The following is a 17228-nucleotide window of genomic DNA, read 5'->3' as shown; positions in this document are numbered from 1 at the left end:
ACTCCGAAATGAGACGCAGTTTTAGAGTTCCACATGATGTTATTAATTAGCAAATGAAATAAACATTATAAAAGTAAACATTAGGTGAGCAGGTTACACTGTAACCCCGTGTCCTAACAATACACCATGTGATGAGGTTTTTAGACCCTGTATGCATTTTAATCCACTGTAAGCACATGGTTTTGTCAATGTGGTTTTTGACGGCCCTTCTGTTTTAAAAAATTAAATAAAATAAATCAATAAAATTAAATAAAAATTGTGGCATTTAGTGTTAATAGACACTTTTTTAGTGTTTTACACACACACACACACACACACACACACACATACACACACACACACACACACACACACACACACACACACACACACACACACACATATATATATATATATATATATATATATATATATATATATATATATACAATCCAGACATAACTGATGATACATTGAAATACTTATATAATTCACATTGATATTAAACTCAATATACAGTTGGTCTCTATACACACAAACAGACAAACAGATTCATACACATAGACTCAACTAAATTTAACCTTGGAAGAAAAAGCTGAAAATACTACAACCTCTTAATTACCAACATTTTTCATATTCCCCTCACAAAGATCGACTCAATCTTTTAGTGTCGACCTTTTGGAGCACATGTCCAGACAGTTTTGAAATGAAAATATGACTCACAATTTCACAACATAATAACTGACTATTACTTGAATAAATACTTAGATGTCCTCCAAAAGAATCATTAAAATGAATATATTTTGGCCTCATATCCTCCTCTTACAAAAAAAAAAAAAAATTAGTCATCTGTCCAACAAAACAACAAAGGATGTAAAAAGCAAAACAAAACATTATTAAATAATAAAACTGGCCATGTCTCCACTAGTTTTTTGTTTGTATGCTGCTTTGTGTGTTGATGTTTGTGTGAGCGTGCAAGTCTGAACATTCAGTGCTGCTTTTCTAAACTCCCTGCATCATTTTATATAAGATTTGCTGAACCGTACAAAAGACGACTTTCAGTTGGAGCATAAGGACTCTGCCAGACTGTCTTATTATGTGCCTTATCAATACTTTAGCACACCTACCTAACTTCAGACTGGCACAGACACACAAACACACACACACACTCAGACTTGCACTCACGCTCACATAAAAAGCCTATTAAACCAGTTCATAAAAGTTTGTAATTACGTATTCTTTATATGAGAAACACATATTCACCTACTTGTGAGAATGACCCGAATGCCAGATGGGTTCATTTCAGGGAAACACGGCCAGAGACAAAAGAGCAAATATCATTATAGATGCAATTCAGCAGCAAATATAGCACTTCGGACCTTTAATTTAAAGGTGCAGTAGGTGATCTGCCAAAATGCTAACTGGTTAGCATAATATCTTTGAACACAATCCCAACTCTGCTGCCCAAAGCCACGCCTCTTGAAATCACGAACGCATGCATCGCAACATGACAGCAGCATTTCATTTGCCAGTTAGAAATGTAGTTAGTGTTTGGCCCGTGGCATTACTAACCTATAAATACATGCTATTTAAGAGCGAATATTCAGAGTAGCGTTACAATATAGGTAGTGTGTCGCAGGTTGTCATTGTTTAAAAATGAACCAAAGTGAATATAAAAGCAACCTCAGCTCAAGCTAAAGCAGGCTAGGCGGAATATCGCTACTTACTGATGTTTTGTTGATAAACTAAATAAAAACCTACATTATCGATGCTGTAAAAGGACCTTATGAAATTTAAAATAGTCACATCAATCTTTCAGCGGGAGATTTCCGTGACTGAACAACATGTCTGTGCATATAACTCATTCATAATACAACACAATCTATATCAGTTTAAAGTGACTAAAAGAATTTTAAAACATAACATTACTTGTCCAACAGAAATGCTTCAGCCATGGTGTCATCCTTCCTTTAAGTAGCTAAACTAACTCCAATATTGATTCAGGATTTTGAAAAGTTTGATTCAGCATTTATTCACGACATCTGTGATTGTCGCAAATGGCGGACCTGCGTAAACAGAGCTATGCCATTGTTAAAATCTACATTAGTTGACAGACTGTTTGGGATGCTTATCAGAATTATAAGAATTGTTGGCCTGGCAATATTTAAATGAATTAACTTTTTTTTTATGCCTTAACCAGAATATAAAAATATATATCAATGAATTTAGATACTGTAATCAGTACTATTGGACTGTGAAGAGATTTTCAATCAGCACAACAAAAAATGTTTCTGATGGCAATCACCTACTGCACCTTCAATTTAGTTCATGAAAACTACAACTAAAACTATTGGTCAAACAACATTTTCTTAAACTGGAGTAAGATAAAACATTTACAATCTATGAATAACTCTAATGAATTAAAAAACTATAACAGTCATTGAAAAAATAACCGAAAGAAAATAATATTTATTTAAAAAATATTAATAGTTTTCAGAATTAATAAGCACTCATTCTGTGCTGACAGCTGTGTAGATGTGCTTTTACAGCCAAGCACATCATTCAAGCACATTATTATACAAATATATATATACATACAGTTGAAGTCAGAATTAGTAGCCCCCCTGAATTATTAACTCCCTTGTTTATTTTTTCCCCAATCTCTGTTTAACGGAGAGAAGATTTTTCAATACATTTCTAAACATAATAGTTTTGATAACTTATTTACAATAACTGATTTATTTTATCTTTGCCATGATGACAGTAAATAACACTTGACTTTATATTTAAAAGACACTTCTATACAGCTAAAAGTGACATTTAAAGGCATAACTATATTAATTAGGTTAACTAGGCAGGTTAGATTAATTAGGCAAGTTATTGTATAGCAATGGTTTGTTCTGTAGACTATTGACAAAAAATAGCTTAAAGGGGCTAATAATATTGAAATAATATTAAAATGGTTTTTAAAAAATTAAAAACGGCTTTCATTCCAAAAGAAAAAATATTATCAGACATTCTGAGAAAATTTCCTTGCTCTGTTAAACATAATTTATGAAATACTTAAAAAAAAAAAAAAGAAAAAATCAAAGGGGGCTAATAATTCTAACTTGAACTGTGTGTGTGTGTGTGTGTGTGTGTGTGTGTGTGTGTGTGTGTGTGTGTGTGTGTGTTTGTGTGTGCGTGTGTGTGTGTGTGTGTGTGTGTGTGTGTGTGTGTGTGTGTGTGTGTGTGTGTGTGTGTGTGTGTGTGTGTGTGTGTTTTATTTTTTGTGTGTGTTAAGTATTTTTTTTTTCCTCAAATTCATTGCTTTTGTATGGCAGTATTTGATTAAAGTATTATTTTATTTTTAATACTAGGAGTTTGTCACAAGAGCTAAACTCTGCTCTGGGGTGTGTTTCCCAAACAACGGCATAACGGCATAACTCGCGGCTGAACTATCATAGTACGAGGCATGGTTTAGTTGCATCGTTGTAGATCCATTGTTTAAATTACATTAGTATTTCAATTATTACTATTTTTTAATCATTCCAAGTTTAAATGTTGAAACGTTTGAAAGCTATGCTTCTAACTGCAGCTCAAGAGGTGTAGTTGTAAGCATACAAGTTTGTGTCACAGTTTGCGAATGTTTGTTGGAACGATAGATTTGGAAAATGCAAAATCAATAAACTTACTGTAACTTACCTAACGAACTTAGTTGGCTAATGGGAAACACACCAGAGGTCAACACTGGACGTGTTCTGTTAACTCTGATCAACTAGAATTACAAAACGGAACCTAAATATATAAAAATGAAATGTTTTCACAAAATAAAAAATATAAACTAAAACAAACAAAAAACTTGAATCAAACAAACTAAAACTAAATTAAAGTGTACAACAAATTTAAAAAATATCATTGAAATTCAATTTTATTTTAAAATTACCTTTAAAATATAACCTTGCTTTCAAATGAAAGGTTGGCTTTATTTCTGGAGGTCAAAAAAAGTGTCATACTTTCAGTGCTAAAACCGGAAACAACAGGAGGGCAGAAGAAAAGATGTCTTTGGAGGCAGGGAAAGGACAGGGACAAGGGAGCGGGAGGGATAAAATAAAAAAGATAGAGCCATACAGAGAGTGACTGTGATGGAGTAGCGAATGAAAGGGAGGAGAGAATGATTGAGAGTGAAAGCCTGGGAGAGATCGAGGAGAGAAGAAAGAAGAACGTAGGGTAGGGGGAAACAAATCTAATCCCTTGCAGGATTGCTGGTGTCAAACGTGCTTATTTTTGTTTCATGGCTATCCTCCCATGCAACTTTTCACTTTTGTCCTTTCGCCTCTCGCTCTCTGACTGAACTTTGAAGATTTTCTCCATCTTACATGCTTTATTTAGACAAAATTTTGTTGTCCAATGCAATGGACATTATATTTTAGTGTGTTTATCTGAGACTATTCTGTACATGTGACAGTTTTCAATGTACATCTCTTGGATTTAAAAATAGCTATATATTTATGAAATGCATTGTTGTTCATTTGACTTCATACTGGGGCACCAGGCCTAAATGGAATTTGAGTGTTTTTGGAGTGAGCATCTTGGATAGAATGCTTGGACTATAAAAGAAAAGTTTGCAACATTTGTTTTCCTCTTTTTTATATAGTCTTCTTGCCCCAGTTTTTCTTTTCCTTCCCCTTCTTGTTCAATAGACCCCACCTACAGCCCTAACTTTCGTCTTCTTCTGCTGGAGCAGCAGAACAATGCCTCGAATACCATACAAGACTGTATCTTACCATCGCGAATAACACCAGTTATTCAGACGATGAGCTCTATGGGTTCTACAACTCCAGTCTGAATGCTGCCTGCAGAGCACTGTTGTCCAACAAAGGCAATTTCACCACATACGTGGAATGGACACTGGCAAGAAACGGATCATCGTTCATCATCTGTGTGGAGTAAGATCTCATGAGTGCCACTCCAGACCCAGTGAACAGCCCAACACCACCCATCTACAGGGTGCCACCTGCGTTGAGCTTGGCCCTCCGGGGTCTCAGCATCACCCTCGCACTGTGGGTCTTCATCTTCTCCTTGAGCTCCACTTTCATCAGCAGCATCTCCCTCAGTCGGAGACTCGGAGGCCACGCCTTCTTCATTTTGCCTTCCTCATGTGACTTTGCCTGGACCATCCTCCTAGCTGTGTCCTAATGTTCCTGCTCCAGCTCCCTTCCTGCCTCCTCCCTCTGGTGTCTCCTCCCTGTCCTCCTCCTTCTCTCCTTTTACTCAAGCCCTTCTCCTGGCTCCTCCTTCCTCTGTCTCCTCCCTGGCCACGTTTTCCAATCCTCGTCTTCCAGCTCCTGGCTCTGCACACCTGTGACTTCTTGTGTAGTCGTGCCTTCAAAAGGTCCCCCTCCTTATATTACCCCCGAGGGTAATGTTACAGTCTGGTGTCCTTGCCGTTTTTTTTTTTTTGTTTTTTTTCTCGATGTGCTTGTGTTTATGTCATGTGATTCCCCATGTACTGTGCTCCATGTGCTTTCAGTTTGTGTCATGTGATTCCTTTGTTCTGTTTTCCCGCCATGTGTTAATGTTTCAGTATCTCCACCTTTCTCACCCCTGTTTGTATTCAGTTCAATTATGTCTTGTGTATTTACACTCCTGTGTTCTGTTTAGTCTGGGTCCTGTATTTTATTGCTACACTACCTGTCGAGCGTTTTGATGTTCTGTTGTGATTGATGTTTCCACTTCCAGTTCCTTGTTGTAAGTGCAAATAATGTAAATAAATATGTTTTTTGATAAATCCTGCAATCTGAGCATTTTTGGCGTGAGCATCTGTGACACTCTCATTATTACGTTTATTTTTTTTTTCATTTTGTGTTGCCACAAGAACAAATTAATATGCAAATTAGGTATAGTGCAAATGCAATGTATGTAATGAGAAAACCCCCTTACTGTATAGCTATTTTACACACATTACATAAAGCAAAATGGTATATTAAATTATTATATTTTATCTTATATAATATTCATTGTTTTGCTTATCTTTTCACCTTACTTTTTTTAAAAGTTGGTCCTAAGGTCTAACTGTATGTTTTATAGTTTAAGATTTTTTAAATAATTGAAGTTATAAGTGTATAAGTTTTTGTTTTAAACAATACTGAACTGACAAACCTTTTTTCCAGGACTCAGGAAGACTCTCTTTCTTCACTTCCTCTTTTTATCTGTTCTTCTGTACTATTCATCTTCAACTTTACCTGGGAATATTGTTTCTATTTTAAATGAGAGAAAAGATGGGACCACTCTGATATTATAATGAAATTACTTTTTGTTAGTTACAGTATGTGTAATTGTTCATGTAGTAAAAAACACTTAATAGGGGAATTACAAGTCTATGTCATGCATGACGTCACACGAGTCATAATGGTTGCAAAAAAAGATCGGTTGCAATAGTAAACATGTCGTGTTGTGCTGTAAGATGCCAAATTTAAACTTAAATTTTACCATATACCACAGTGCTTTTGATGCCAACTATAGACATCTTTGGCTAACAGCCATTAGAAGAGCTGAAGGTAGTAAGGACCTAATTAAAATTGCGGCAGTTCTCATGTCTCATATCAGGTGAGTTCACACTATCCTGAATCATACACATTACTGGTTTTTGATTGCAGCAATGATTTCAGCAAAAACAGTTAAATATAGTGAATTAAACTGCTTTAGTTTAGTTTAGTTTAGTTTAGTTTAGTTTAGTTTAGTTTAGTTTAGTTTAGTTTAGTTTAGTTAATTTGTTTACAGGGTCGATGAACATTAATAAACATTACTGTAAAATGTGCCAGAATTAGCCAATGTGCTGGTTCCAGTGTAATACCCTTTTGATCCACTAGGTGGTAGTGTTCTGTTAATTTTATCATTATATTAAGTAGTGACCTTTCACCTAAACACCAGCCATTTTGAAACATTCAGTCGATGCTGACAGCCACACGGTCTCTCAGACCTTCATCTGTCTATTCATTTTGTATTTCCTAATAGAAGCTTTGTCTGTAAGTACCAAAATATTTTATAAGGATTTTGTGTGCATTACAAATTAATATTGGGGACATATTTCATGCTAAACTTTACTTAGTAAGATTGCTTTAGATCAGCAGTTTATGCATCCACATCATTATAGTGATATTGTATGTGCGTTTCATTCGATTGTACAGTAATATTTCTCAAATTCTTATTTTGTAATGTTTGTTTTCTCTCTGTATTTCAGTTTTACTCTGTTCCACATACATTTGAAGTGGTGGTCACAATAAATCCATATTCAGTTCAGTATCTCAGTGGAAGGAGTTGTCTATCTGTCTAGTTGAAGAAGGGGAACTCTTTTACGAGGGCAGAATAGTAAAAAGACAAATAATGATCGACACATTAATGAATAGAAGATCAAGTTCAGCATTCATTTCAGAATGTCTTCATCTGAGAAACATAGTCTAAGAACAAGATCGGCATGTACTCGATCATCAAGACACTCAAGCAAGTCTGCAGCAAGTGCAGCAGCATTGGAGGCCCGTGCGAAGGCAGAAGCTGCACTAACTAGAGCCACATATGCACAAAAAGAGATAGAAGTGAAAGTAAAGCAAGCTCAAGTACAAGCTCAGCTTAAAGTGGAGGAGGCTCGTCTAGAGGCTACACTAAATGCACTACAACAAGAAAGAGAGGCAGAAGCGGCTGCAGCTGAGGCATCAGTGTTTGAGGCTGCAGCAGATATAAGGGGTACAGATCAACTCTCTGATAATCAAGAGCAACATTCTTCACACAATTCTCTGCAAAGAACTGAAGAATATGTTGAAGACCAGCAAAAATATAAAGAAGGTTACATGTCAGAGTTTGCAGAAACCATTGAACAGAAGCCACTAGCTTCTAATCTGGTTGATGTTCAACAGCCTCAACCCATCGAGCAAGATAATTCATTTCAAAGTCTGCCAGCGAGACAGTCAGCAATTAAAATTGTCGCTAATGCTGCTACCCCTCTTATCCCTACCACTCAGGCTGGAGCGATCAAAAAAGAAGGTGCAAACACATCATTGTTTAAATCAGCAGTGCCGGATGCACTACCTCCAAGACACAACGCTTCACTCACAAGCCCCCCACACTCACATTGCAATGAGCACTATAATGCTCGCTCAGAAGTGTTTGAGCTTGCAAAGTTTCTAGCTCGACGTGATCTTCTGACAGGTGGGCTTTCAAGATTTAATGACAAGCCAGAGAACTATTGGGCATGGAAGTCCAGCTTTTGCAATGCTATTGAAGGACTTGATCTTAAACCTAGTGAGGAACTAGACCTACTTGTTCAGTGGCTGGGTCCAGAATCGACTGAACATGCAAGACGCATTAGGTCAGTTCATATTAGTTATCCTGATGTTGGGCTCAGCATGGTCTGGAAACGGCTAGAGGATTGCTATGGTTCAGCCGAAGCTATGGAGGCAGCGCTCTTTAACAAGCTTGAATGTTTCCCTAAGCTGTCAAACAAGGATCATCAACGTCTCAGAGAGCTGGGAGACCTACTCCTTGAATTAAAGATAGCCAAAGCTGAAGGTTATCTGCCAGGCCTGACCTTCTTGGATACTTCAAGAGGCATCAGCTCCATCCTAGAGAAACTGCCATTTAATTTGCAAGAAAAATGGATGTTGCAAGGAACTCGTTACAAACAGGAGTATGGAGTTAGTTTTCCTCCTTTTTCATTCTTTTGTGATTTCATTTGTGGTGAGGCCCGCATGAGAAATGATCACAGCTTTAAACTGACTACACAAAATGTGTCATTATCCAGATTTGAAAAATATCCAAAGGCAATCAGAGCTCCTGTTACTGTCCACAAAACAGAAATTGACAATGCCACTCAAAGAAATGAATTTAATAGGACAAATGATAACCTCAACAGACAATGTCCTATTCATAAAAAGCCACATCCCCTCAGAAAGTGTAGAGGTTTCAGGGAGAAGACCTTGCTGGACAGGAAAGCTTTCCTCAGAGAGAACTCCATTTGCTTTAAATGCTGTTCCTCGACTACCCACCAGGCAAAGGATTGTAAGGCAGTAATCCAGTGCTCTGAATGCAACAGTGACAAGCACATAGCCGCTCTACACAATGGTCCAGCCCCCTGGTTAGAAAAAAAGGATACAGAACCTTCAGCAGATTATGGCGGGGAGCAGGAAGAATTTCTTTCTCCAGTTGCAACATCTTCCTGTACAAAAGTATGTGGGGATCCAAATAGCAGAAAGTCATGTTCAAAGATCTGCTTGGTAAATGTATATCCAGAAGGTGAGCCTCATAACAAAAGGAAGGTTTACGCAGTCATAGATGATCAGAGTAATAGGTCTCTGGCGAGATCAGCCTTTTTTGAGATGTTTAAAGTTGAAGACAACACAGCACCTTACATGCTCAGAACATGTGCGGGCATTGCAAAGACTGAAGGACGAAGAGCTGATGGATTTATAGTAGAATCCTTCGATGGAAAGACATCTCTTGCTCTTCCATCACTGATAGAATGTAATCTCATCCCAAACAACAGATCAGAGATTCCTACTCCAGAGGCAGCACAATACCATAGTCATTTAAGATCGGTAGCCTCTAAAATTCCAAGTCTAGATCCAAAGGCCAAAATTCTGCTTCTGCTCGGGAGAGATCTCATTCAGGTACATAAAGTGGAGGAACAATGTAATGGACCACTACATGCTCCCTTTGCCCAGAGGCTGGCCCTTGGGTGGGTGATAGTTGGAGATATCTGCCTAAACGGAGCCCACAAACCTGCTACAGTGGATGTTTTTAAGACTCACATCTTAGCAAATGGACGCCCCAGCTACATGAGTCCCTGTCCAAACAGCATGTTTGTGAAGGACTATTTCAGTCTGCACAATGAGCCAAAAACTTCATTGAACCCCAAGCAGAAAACCTTATCAGTATCTGAAGAATGCTCCATTGGAGAGTCAGTTTTTCGCTGCACAAAGAATGATGAAAAAACAGCTCCCTCCATGGATGACTTGGCATTCTTGAAGATTATGGAAGATCAATTCCATCAGGATGAATCCAATAGCTGGGTTGCCCCTCTACCATTCCGCAGCCCTCGGCAGCGCCTCCCGAACAATAAGGTTCAAGCCAACAATCGTCTTATGTTGCTGACACGCAAACTAAGAAAGCACCCAGAGGTAAAGGAGCACTTTGTGGATTTTATGGGCAAAATCTTTGAAAATGGCCATGCAGAGTTGGCACCACAGTTACAGGAAAATGAAGAGTGCTGGTATCTGCCCATGTTTGGGGTGTACCATCCTAAGAAACCTGGACAGATAAGAGTAGTGTTCGACTCCAGTGCACAACATCAAGGAGTGTCACTAAATGATGTTCTCCTCACTGGCCCTAATGCAAACAATAGTCTTTTGGGGGTATTACTGCGATTCAGGAAAGAACGAGTAGCAGTGATGGCTGATATCCAGCAAATGTTTCACTCATTTGTGGTAGCAAAAGAACATCGTAATTTCCTACGCTTTCTTTGGTATGCCAACAGTGACTTAAACAGTGAGGTGCGAGAGTATCGCATGCGAGTGCATGTTTTTGGTAACAGCCCATCTCCAGCAGTTGCCATATATGGACTCAGAAGAGCTGCTCTCACAGGCGAGCAAGACTATGGATTTGAGGCAAGGCACTTTGTGGAAAGAAACTTTTATGTGGATGATGGCCTTACCTCCTTCCCCACAGAAGAGGAAGCCATCAAACTGCTCAAAGACACTCAGGAAATGCTGGCCCAGTCTAATCTGCATCTTCACAAGATTGCTTCTAATAAAGTGGAAGTTATGAAAGCATTTCCCTCAGAGGATCTTGCAAAGGAGTTAAAGAACCTAGATCTGAATACTGGACTCCCATCAGTCCAAAGAAGTCTTGGAGTGAGTTGGGACATGAGTGAAGATGTGTTTATCTTTCAAGTTGCAGATCAGATGAGACCATACACTAGACGTGGGGTTCTGTCAACGATAAACAGTTTGTTCGACCCATTTGGGTTTGCTGCACCTGTTGTCATTCAAGGCAGACTTCTGCTCAGAAAACTAACCACAGAATCTTGTGACTGGGATGCACCTCTATCAAGTGAGAAATTCAAGGAATGGAAGAATTGGAGAGACTCGTTAAAGAAGCTTGAGCTTGTCAAAATCCCTCGCACATATGCCACCATCTCTCTTCATCAAGCGCAAAGAAGAGAAATGTGTGTCTTCTGTGATGCGTCCACAAATGCCATTGCAGCTGTCGCATACAGCAAAATTACCAGTATAAGTGGTAATGTAGAAGTTGGATTCATATTTGGCAAGGTTAAACTAGCTCCGCGACCAGAGATCTCTGTCCCTAGACTTGAACTGTGTGCAGCTGTTCTGGCTGTGGAAATAGCTGAAATTATTGCAGACGAAATTGACATCAAGCTGGATGTTGTGACATTCTATTCAGACAGCAAGGTTGTCTTAGGTTACATCTGTAATAGATCCAGGAAGTTTCACGTGTATGTGCACAACAGAGTGCAAAGGATTCAGAGGTCCACGCACCCTGAGCAGTGGAAATACGTCCCAACCGATCAAAACCCTGCTGACCAAGCCACAAGATCTGTTCCAGCAGCTGATCTTTCCCATAGCATGTGGTTGACTGGTCCCAGATTCTTGTTTAATACAACACAGGAAACATCTCACACAGGTCCCTTTGCCATGATACATCCAGATTTGGACATTGAAGTACGCTCCCAGGTTATTTCCTGTGCCACTCACACTTCAAGAAGAGAGTTAGATCCCAAACGCTTTGAGAGATTCTCAAGCTGGCATACACTGGTTCGGGCAATAGCCAGACTTGTGCACATAACTCATTCTTTTCAGAAGGATAACGATAAAAGCACTTGTAGAGGCTGGCACATATGTGACAAACCCTGCTCAGTAGAAGACCTTGAAAGAGCGAAGTCCATCCTCATCCATAGTGTACAAGCAGAATGCTACTCAGAAGAGCTGAAATGCCTTAAGGGAGGCAGGGGCATTCCAAAACAAAGTCCTCTTTGCAATTTAACACCTTATGTAGACGAACTCGGCCTGCTCAGGGTCGGTGGCCGCCTCTCGCAAGCGAGCCTTGATAGAGATGAAGTGTGCCCAATAATTCTCCCCGGACAGTGTCACATCACATCTCTTCTCATTCAACATTATCACAAACAAGTTGAACATCAGGGACGGGCCTTTACTGAGGGTGCCTTAAGAGAGGCTGGCTTCTGGATCATAGGTGGCAAAAGGCGCATCAGTAGTGTGATTTTTCAGTGTGTAAAGTGCCGCAGACTGCGAGGGAAGTTTTTAACTCAAAGAATGTCTGACTTACCTCCTGAAAGGCTCAGCATAGACCCTCCATTCTCCTTTGTAGGGGTGGATATTTTTGGACCTTGGATGGTCACCTCACGTCGAACTAGAGGAGGACAAGCAAACTCAAAACGCTGGGCAGTCTTGTTCACATGTATGAGTACAAGGGCTATACATATAGAAGTCATAGAATCAATGGATAGCTCAAGCTTTATAAACGCTCTCCGCCGTTTCTTTGCTGTTCGAGGTCCGGCAAAGCAGTTGAGGTCAGACTGCGGTACCAACTTTGTTGGAGCGTGCAAGGAGCTAAAGATGGAGGCAATTACAGATGACAGGAAGGTACAAGAATATCTGAGTAACAAGAGCTGCATTTGGATATTTAATCCTCCCCACTCATCCCACATGGGGGGAAGCTGGGAGCGTATGATCGGAGTCTCAAGACGCATCCTTGAATCTATGCTACAAGGAATCGCACCATCAAAGTTATCCCATGAGGTTTTGATCACCTTTATGGCGGAAGTCACAGCTATAGTTAACAACCGTCCACTAGTGCCTGTGTCTACGGATCCAGATGCTCCATTAATTCTTACCCCAGCAACTCTACTGACTCAGAAGTCTTCAGCAGTTCTTCCTCCGCCAGGAGAATTTGGCGAGAAGGATCTCTTTGTTCGTCAGTGGAGACAGGTTCAGAGCTTGGCCAATACATTCTGGAATCGTTGGAGGAAAGAATATCTTGCCACCTCACAAAACCGCAGAAAATGGCAAAATGAGAGCTCCAATCTACAAGTGGGAGATGTTGTGCTGTTAAAAGACAGCCATGCTAGGAGGAATGACTGGCCCATGGGAATTGTGATGGAAACATTTCCTGGGAGAGACGGGAGAGTAAGAAAGGTTGAGGTCAAGGTGGTAAAAGACGGAGTGTCCAAGACTTTTTTACGACCTATATCGAATGTTGTTTTACTGTTGTCTCCAAAGACTGAGTAAACATAATATGAATATCATTGATGGCGTCTTCCAGACACCAGACGGGGAGTGTGCTGGTTCCAGTGTAATACCCTTTTGATCCACTAGGTGGTAGTGTTCTGTTAATTTTATCATTATATTAAGTAGTGACCTTTCACCTAAACACCAGCCATTTTGAAACATTCAGTCGATGCTGACAGCCACACGGTCTCTCAGACCTTCATCTGTCTATTCATTTTGTATTTCCTAATAGAAGCTTTGTCTGTAAGTACCAAAATATTTTATAAGGATTTTGTGTGCATTACAAATTAATATTGGGGACATATTTCATGCTAAACTTTACTTAGTAAGATTGCTTTAGATCAGCAGTTTATGCATCCACATCATTATAGTGATATTGTATGTGCGTTTCATTCGATTGTACAGTAATATTTCTCAAATTCTTATTTTGTAATGTTTGTTTTCTCTCTGTATTTCAGTTTTACTCTGTTCCACATACATTTGAAGTGGTGGTCACAATAAATCCATATTCAGTTCAGTATCTCAGTGGAAGGAGTTGTCTATCTGTCTAGTTGAAGAAGGGGAACTCTTTTACGAGGGCAGCCAAGAATGGCTATTTTTCATTCGTAGACCCCTTACAGAATGTTAAAAAGTCACATCTAAAATAGAAGCACAACATTAAACATTAAATACACTTTCATATAAAAATTACAGTTAAAAGAGTAAAGAAAAAAAAAGAACAGACTAATGGCAGCAGAGGACAAAAAGCCAAAGACAACAGTACAATTAGTCAACAATAGAGTACTAATGCTGACAATGCTGATTTGTCAATAACCAATTTTTAACATGAGACTGAAAAGAACGAAAAGTGCATGATCTTCTAATTGCTGGTGGGATGGAGTTCCATTCCCTAGCAGCTTTCACTGAAAATACAGATTGACTGAATTTACTTTTTTTGCGAGGAAAAAAAGCAGTCCCCTCTGTCACCTCCTCTAGTAGTTCGGTGAGCAGTCGTTCTAATATTTACAAACTGATTTAATGGTGAAGTCGGGTTATGTAAAGTCTTAAACATTAAACAGATATGTACATATTTAATTAAATTTTCCCAACTAAGCAGGTTGTATTTATTTAATATTAAACAATGGTGATATTAAACTGATTTCTTATCAAGGGTTTTTATGGATTGTTTGTATAAAGATTCAAGTGGCTTCAGAGTAGTGATGCTGGCTTGGGACCAAGTGGTTAAACAATAAGTGATGTGAGAAATGATCATGGAGTGATAATAGATTAGCACAACCTCACATGACATCTGATCACGAATAAATCTAAAATTTGCTAAACTGAATCTGACCCGGTAACAAACCTTTTTAACCTGAGACTGAAATGATAGTTTTGAATCAATTAAAACTCCAAGGTACTTGTACTCAGATACAACTTGTAATCTTTCCCCTGATACGAATACATCTACTACACTTACCCTACTATTCTTAGAAAAAAACATACACACGGTTTTAGAGATGTTCAACTGTAAACAGCATTGATCTAACCAGGCTGAAAGATGTACCAGTGATTCTGTGAGTTTGTGAGTTCTGTGAATTTGTACGTGATTGTTAGGACACATAGATGGAAGATCATTGATATATAAAGTAAAAAGTAAAGGGCCCAAAATAGATCCTTGTGGAACACCTGTGGATATACCTAGAGGGGCAGATTTGTAATTTTGTATATTAACACACTGTGGTGCGACCAGACAAGTAAGATTCTATCCATTTTAAAGTTTGTGGTGAGAAGTTAAAACCAACTAATTTGGAGAATTCTATGATTTACAGTATCAAAAGCCTTCCTAAAATCAAGAAACACAGCCCCAACGATACCCTTCTTATCTAATAAAAATTTTACTTTTTCAGTAAAGTAGCAATTTGCCATCTCACTTGAGTAGTTTGCTCTAAAGCCAAACTGCAATGGATGTAGAGCAAAAGAACTATTATTTAAGTAATTTGTGTGGCTATCAGTTTTTCTGAAATCTTTGAAACTATAGGTAAAATACTGATAGGTCTGTAATTACTAGTAGAGTGTGGATCGCCACTTTTAAATATAGGCACAATGACAGATGATTTCCAAGCACTGGGGAACATCCTCTGAGAAATGGACAGATTAATAATTTTGGTGATCGGCTTTACTAGAGACTCACTAATGTTTTTTAAAAGTATCACATCCATCCCAAATATATCCTTTGCTCTGGAAGATTTAAGAGAAGTAATTGCTTTGTTGACGTCTGATTCGGAAACTAACCCTAGAGAAAAAGCTTGTTCTACTGTGTTTACTTGATGAACTTCTGAATAATTGGGAGAAAAACACTGTGTGATTGAAACTACAGAGTCCACAAAATAATTATTAAATACTTCAGCTATATCAGCTGGCTTATTGATAATTTCCCCATTTACCATTAATTCAATTGATGACCTATCTTTTCTTTTATCTCCTTTTAAGTAGTTTAATTGGTTCTACATTAATTTGGAATTACCTCTTGCTTCTTCAATTATTCTCAGGAAAAAAATCTGTCTTTGCTTTTCTCATACACTACACCACCTTGTTTCATAACATAGTGAAATGTTGTCTATCATGAGTCAGCTTTGATCGATGTGCAATTTTTAAAGCAAGATCCCGCTTTTTTATTATTTTTAAAATATCAGAGTTCATCCAGGGGACTGTATGTTTTTTGTTTTTAGGCTTTAAAGTACAGCTAAAATCTGTCATTGTTCTCTCAAGTTTTTTTTGAGAAAATTTGTCTATCCTCATCCTGATCAGTTCTAGTTAGTAATTCATCCCATTCAATCTGAAGGACGGCCCTTCTAAAATCATCTAGTTTATGTTTTGGAATACCATAAGAATCATGTTTCCTAACAAAAGAATTTAATCTCTTACTAGATAATTTTCTGGCGAATAAAATTAAATTGTGATCAGATATGCCTGTTAACATATTAAATGTTTTTAAAATTCTATCTGCTCTGTTACTAAAAATTAAATCAATTTGTGATCTTGTAGAATTGGTTAATCTTGTAGGCCCATTAATCATTTGCTGAAGATCAAAATGATCAGTTATTTGTTTGAGATGCTTTCTAACTGTTTTATCATCCCAATTAATATAAAAAACTCCCATAATAATGACTTCTTTACTAAAATTACACTGTTTTAATACTTGTTTTAGGTTTTCAAAAAAACTAACATTTGAAGATGGTGGACGATAAATTACCATTAGTGTGAAAGACGTTTGTGGCGATAGTATAAGATTCAGACTAATACATTCCAGATCTGTGTAATTTGGCCAAACAATTTCATTACACTGGATACCAGATTTCACTTAAATCATAACTCCACCTCCATTTGAACCAACTCTATCTTTTCTAAATATTTTAAAACCAGGCACTTCTAATGCTGCAGAGTAGACGGTGAGTTTTTATGAAGCCATGTTTCAGATAAGCATAAAAAATCTAAGTTAGAATCTAGTAAAATATGATGAATTTGATCACTTTTTGATATGATACTTCGTACGTTCAAATGACCACCTAAGAGACCTATTGGCTTTACTTTAGGATTCCAAATTATTCTTGAATGATTAACTGTCTGAAAAAAACCCTTTTTTTTTTTTTTTTTTTTTTTTGAATGGCTGGATTAATAGTCTTATTTTGACATGTTGCATAGGCTTTGTAAACACTTGTGGAATAACTAAACCAGCGTTTACAGAAGTAAAACTATTTGGTATCTCAATTGGCACAGAGTTCCCTTTATTCCACAGTGGCATTGAGATGCGCAAACTTTTCCAAAAGTCCTGCTAACACTGAATGCTTAGAATCAGATGTAAAAATGTAAGTTCACATTCCCTGCCATACAGGTGCAGTTTGCTGTCAGAATGTGGTTGTTTTGCTTGTCTTTGGCTAGACAGAACTTCGGTTTTTAGCACTACAAAACTTTGAA

At 38.0% G+C, this 17228-nt stretch overlaps 3 protein-coding genes and 1 long non-coding RNA gene across 4 annotated transcripts in view; 3 read left to right on the top strand and 1 right to left on the bottom strand.

The window, feature by feature from the left end:
• The window catches only part of LOC141375164 (uncharacterized), a 340778-nt gene that overhangs the window by 54045 nt on the left and 269505 nt on the right, over window positions 1-17228 (top strand). The window lies entirely within an intron of this gene.
• adam19a (ADAM metallopeptidase domain 19a) overlaps window positions 1-17228 on the bottom strand; it is a 227908-nt gene that overhangs the window by 164542 nt on the left and 46138 nt on the right. The window lies entirely within an intron of this gene.
• LOC141375445 (uncharacterized) lies at window positions 5431-16560 on the top strand. The gene is made up of 3 exons (XR_012383503.1): window positions 5431-6680; window positions 6727-6793; window positions 13862-16560. It is a non-coding gene; the product is annotated as an uncharacterized lncRNA (long non-coding RNA).
• LOC137496233 (uncharacterized) lies at window positions 6890-13792 on the top strand. Its single transcript, XM_068222755.1, has 2 exons — window positions 6890-6986; window positions 7202-13792. Exon 2 carries the CDS (start codon window positions 7395-7397, stop codon window positions 13272-13274), a length of 5880 nt encoding a protein of 1959 aa, XP_068078856.1. The 5' UTR covers window positions 6890-6986; window positions 7202-7394; the 3' UTR covers window positions 13275-13792.

The sequence above is a fragment of the Danio rerio genome, chromosome 7 (assembly GCF_049306965.1).
Source record: "Danio rerio strain Tuebingen ecotype United States chromosome 7, GRCz12tu, whole genome shotgun sequence".
NCBI lineage: Eukaryota > Metazoa > Chordata > Actinopteri > Cypriniformes > Danionidae > Danio > Danio rerio.
The sequence above is the reverse complement of the archived record's forward strand: the minus strand, read 5'-3'. Positions and strand labels throughout refer to the sequence as shown.

Bases quoted from the DNA above. Each gene is read 5' to 3' on its own strand.
- LOC137496233 (XM_068222755.1), top strand. From the start codon at position 7,395: ATGTCTTCATCTGAGAAACATAGTCTAAGAACAAGATCGGCATGTACT.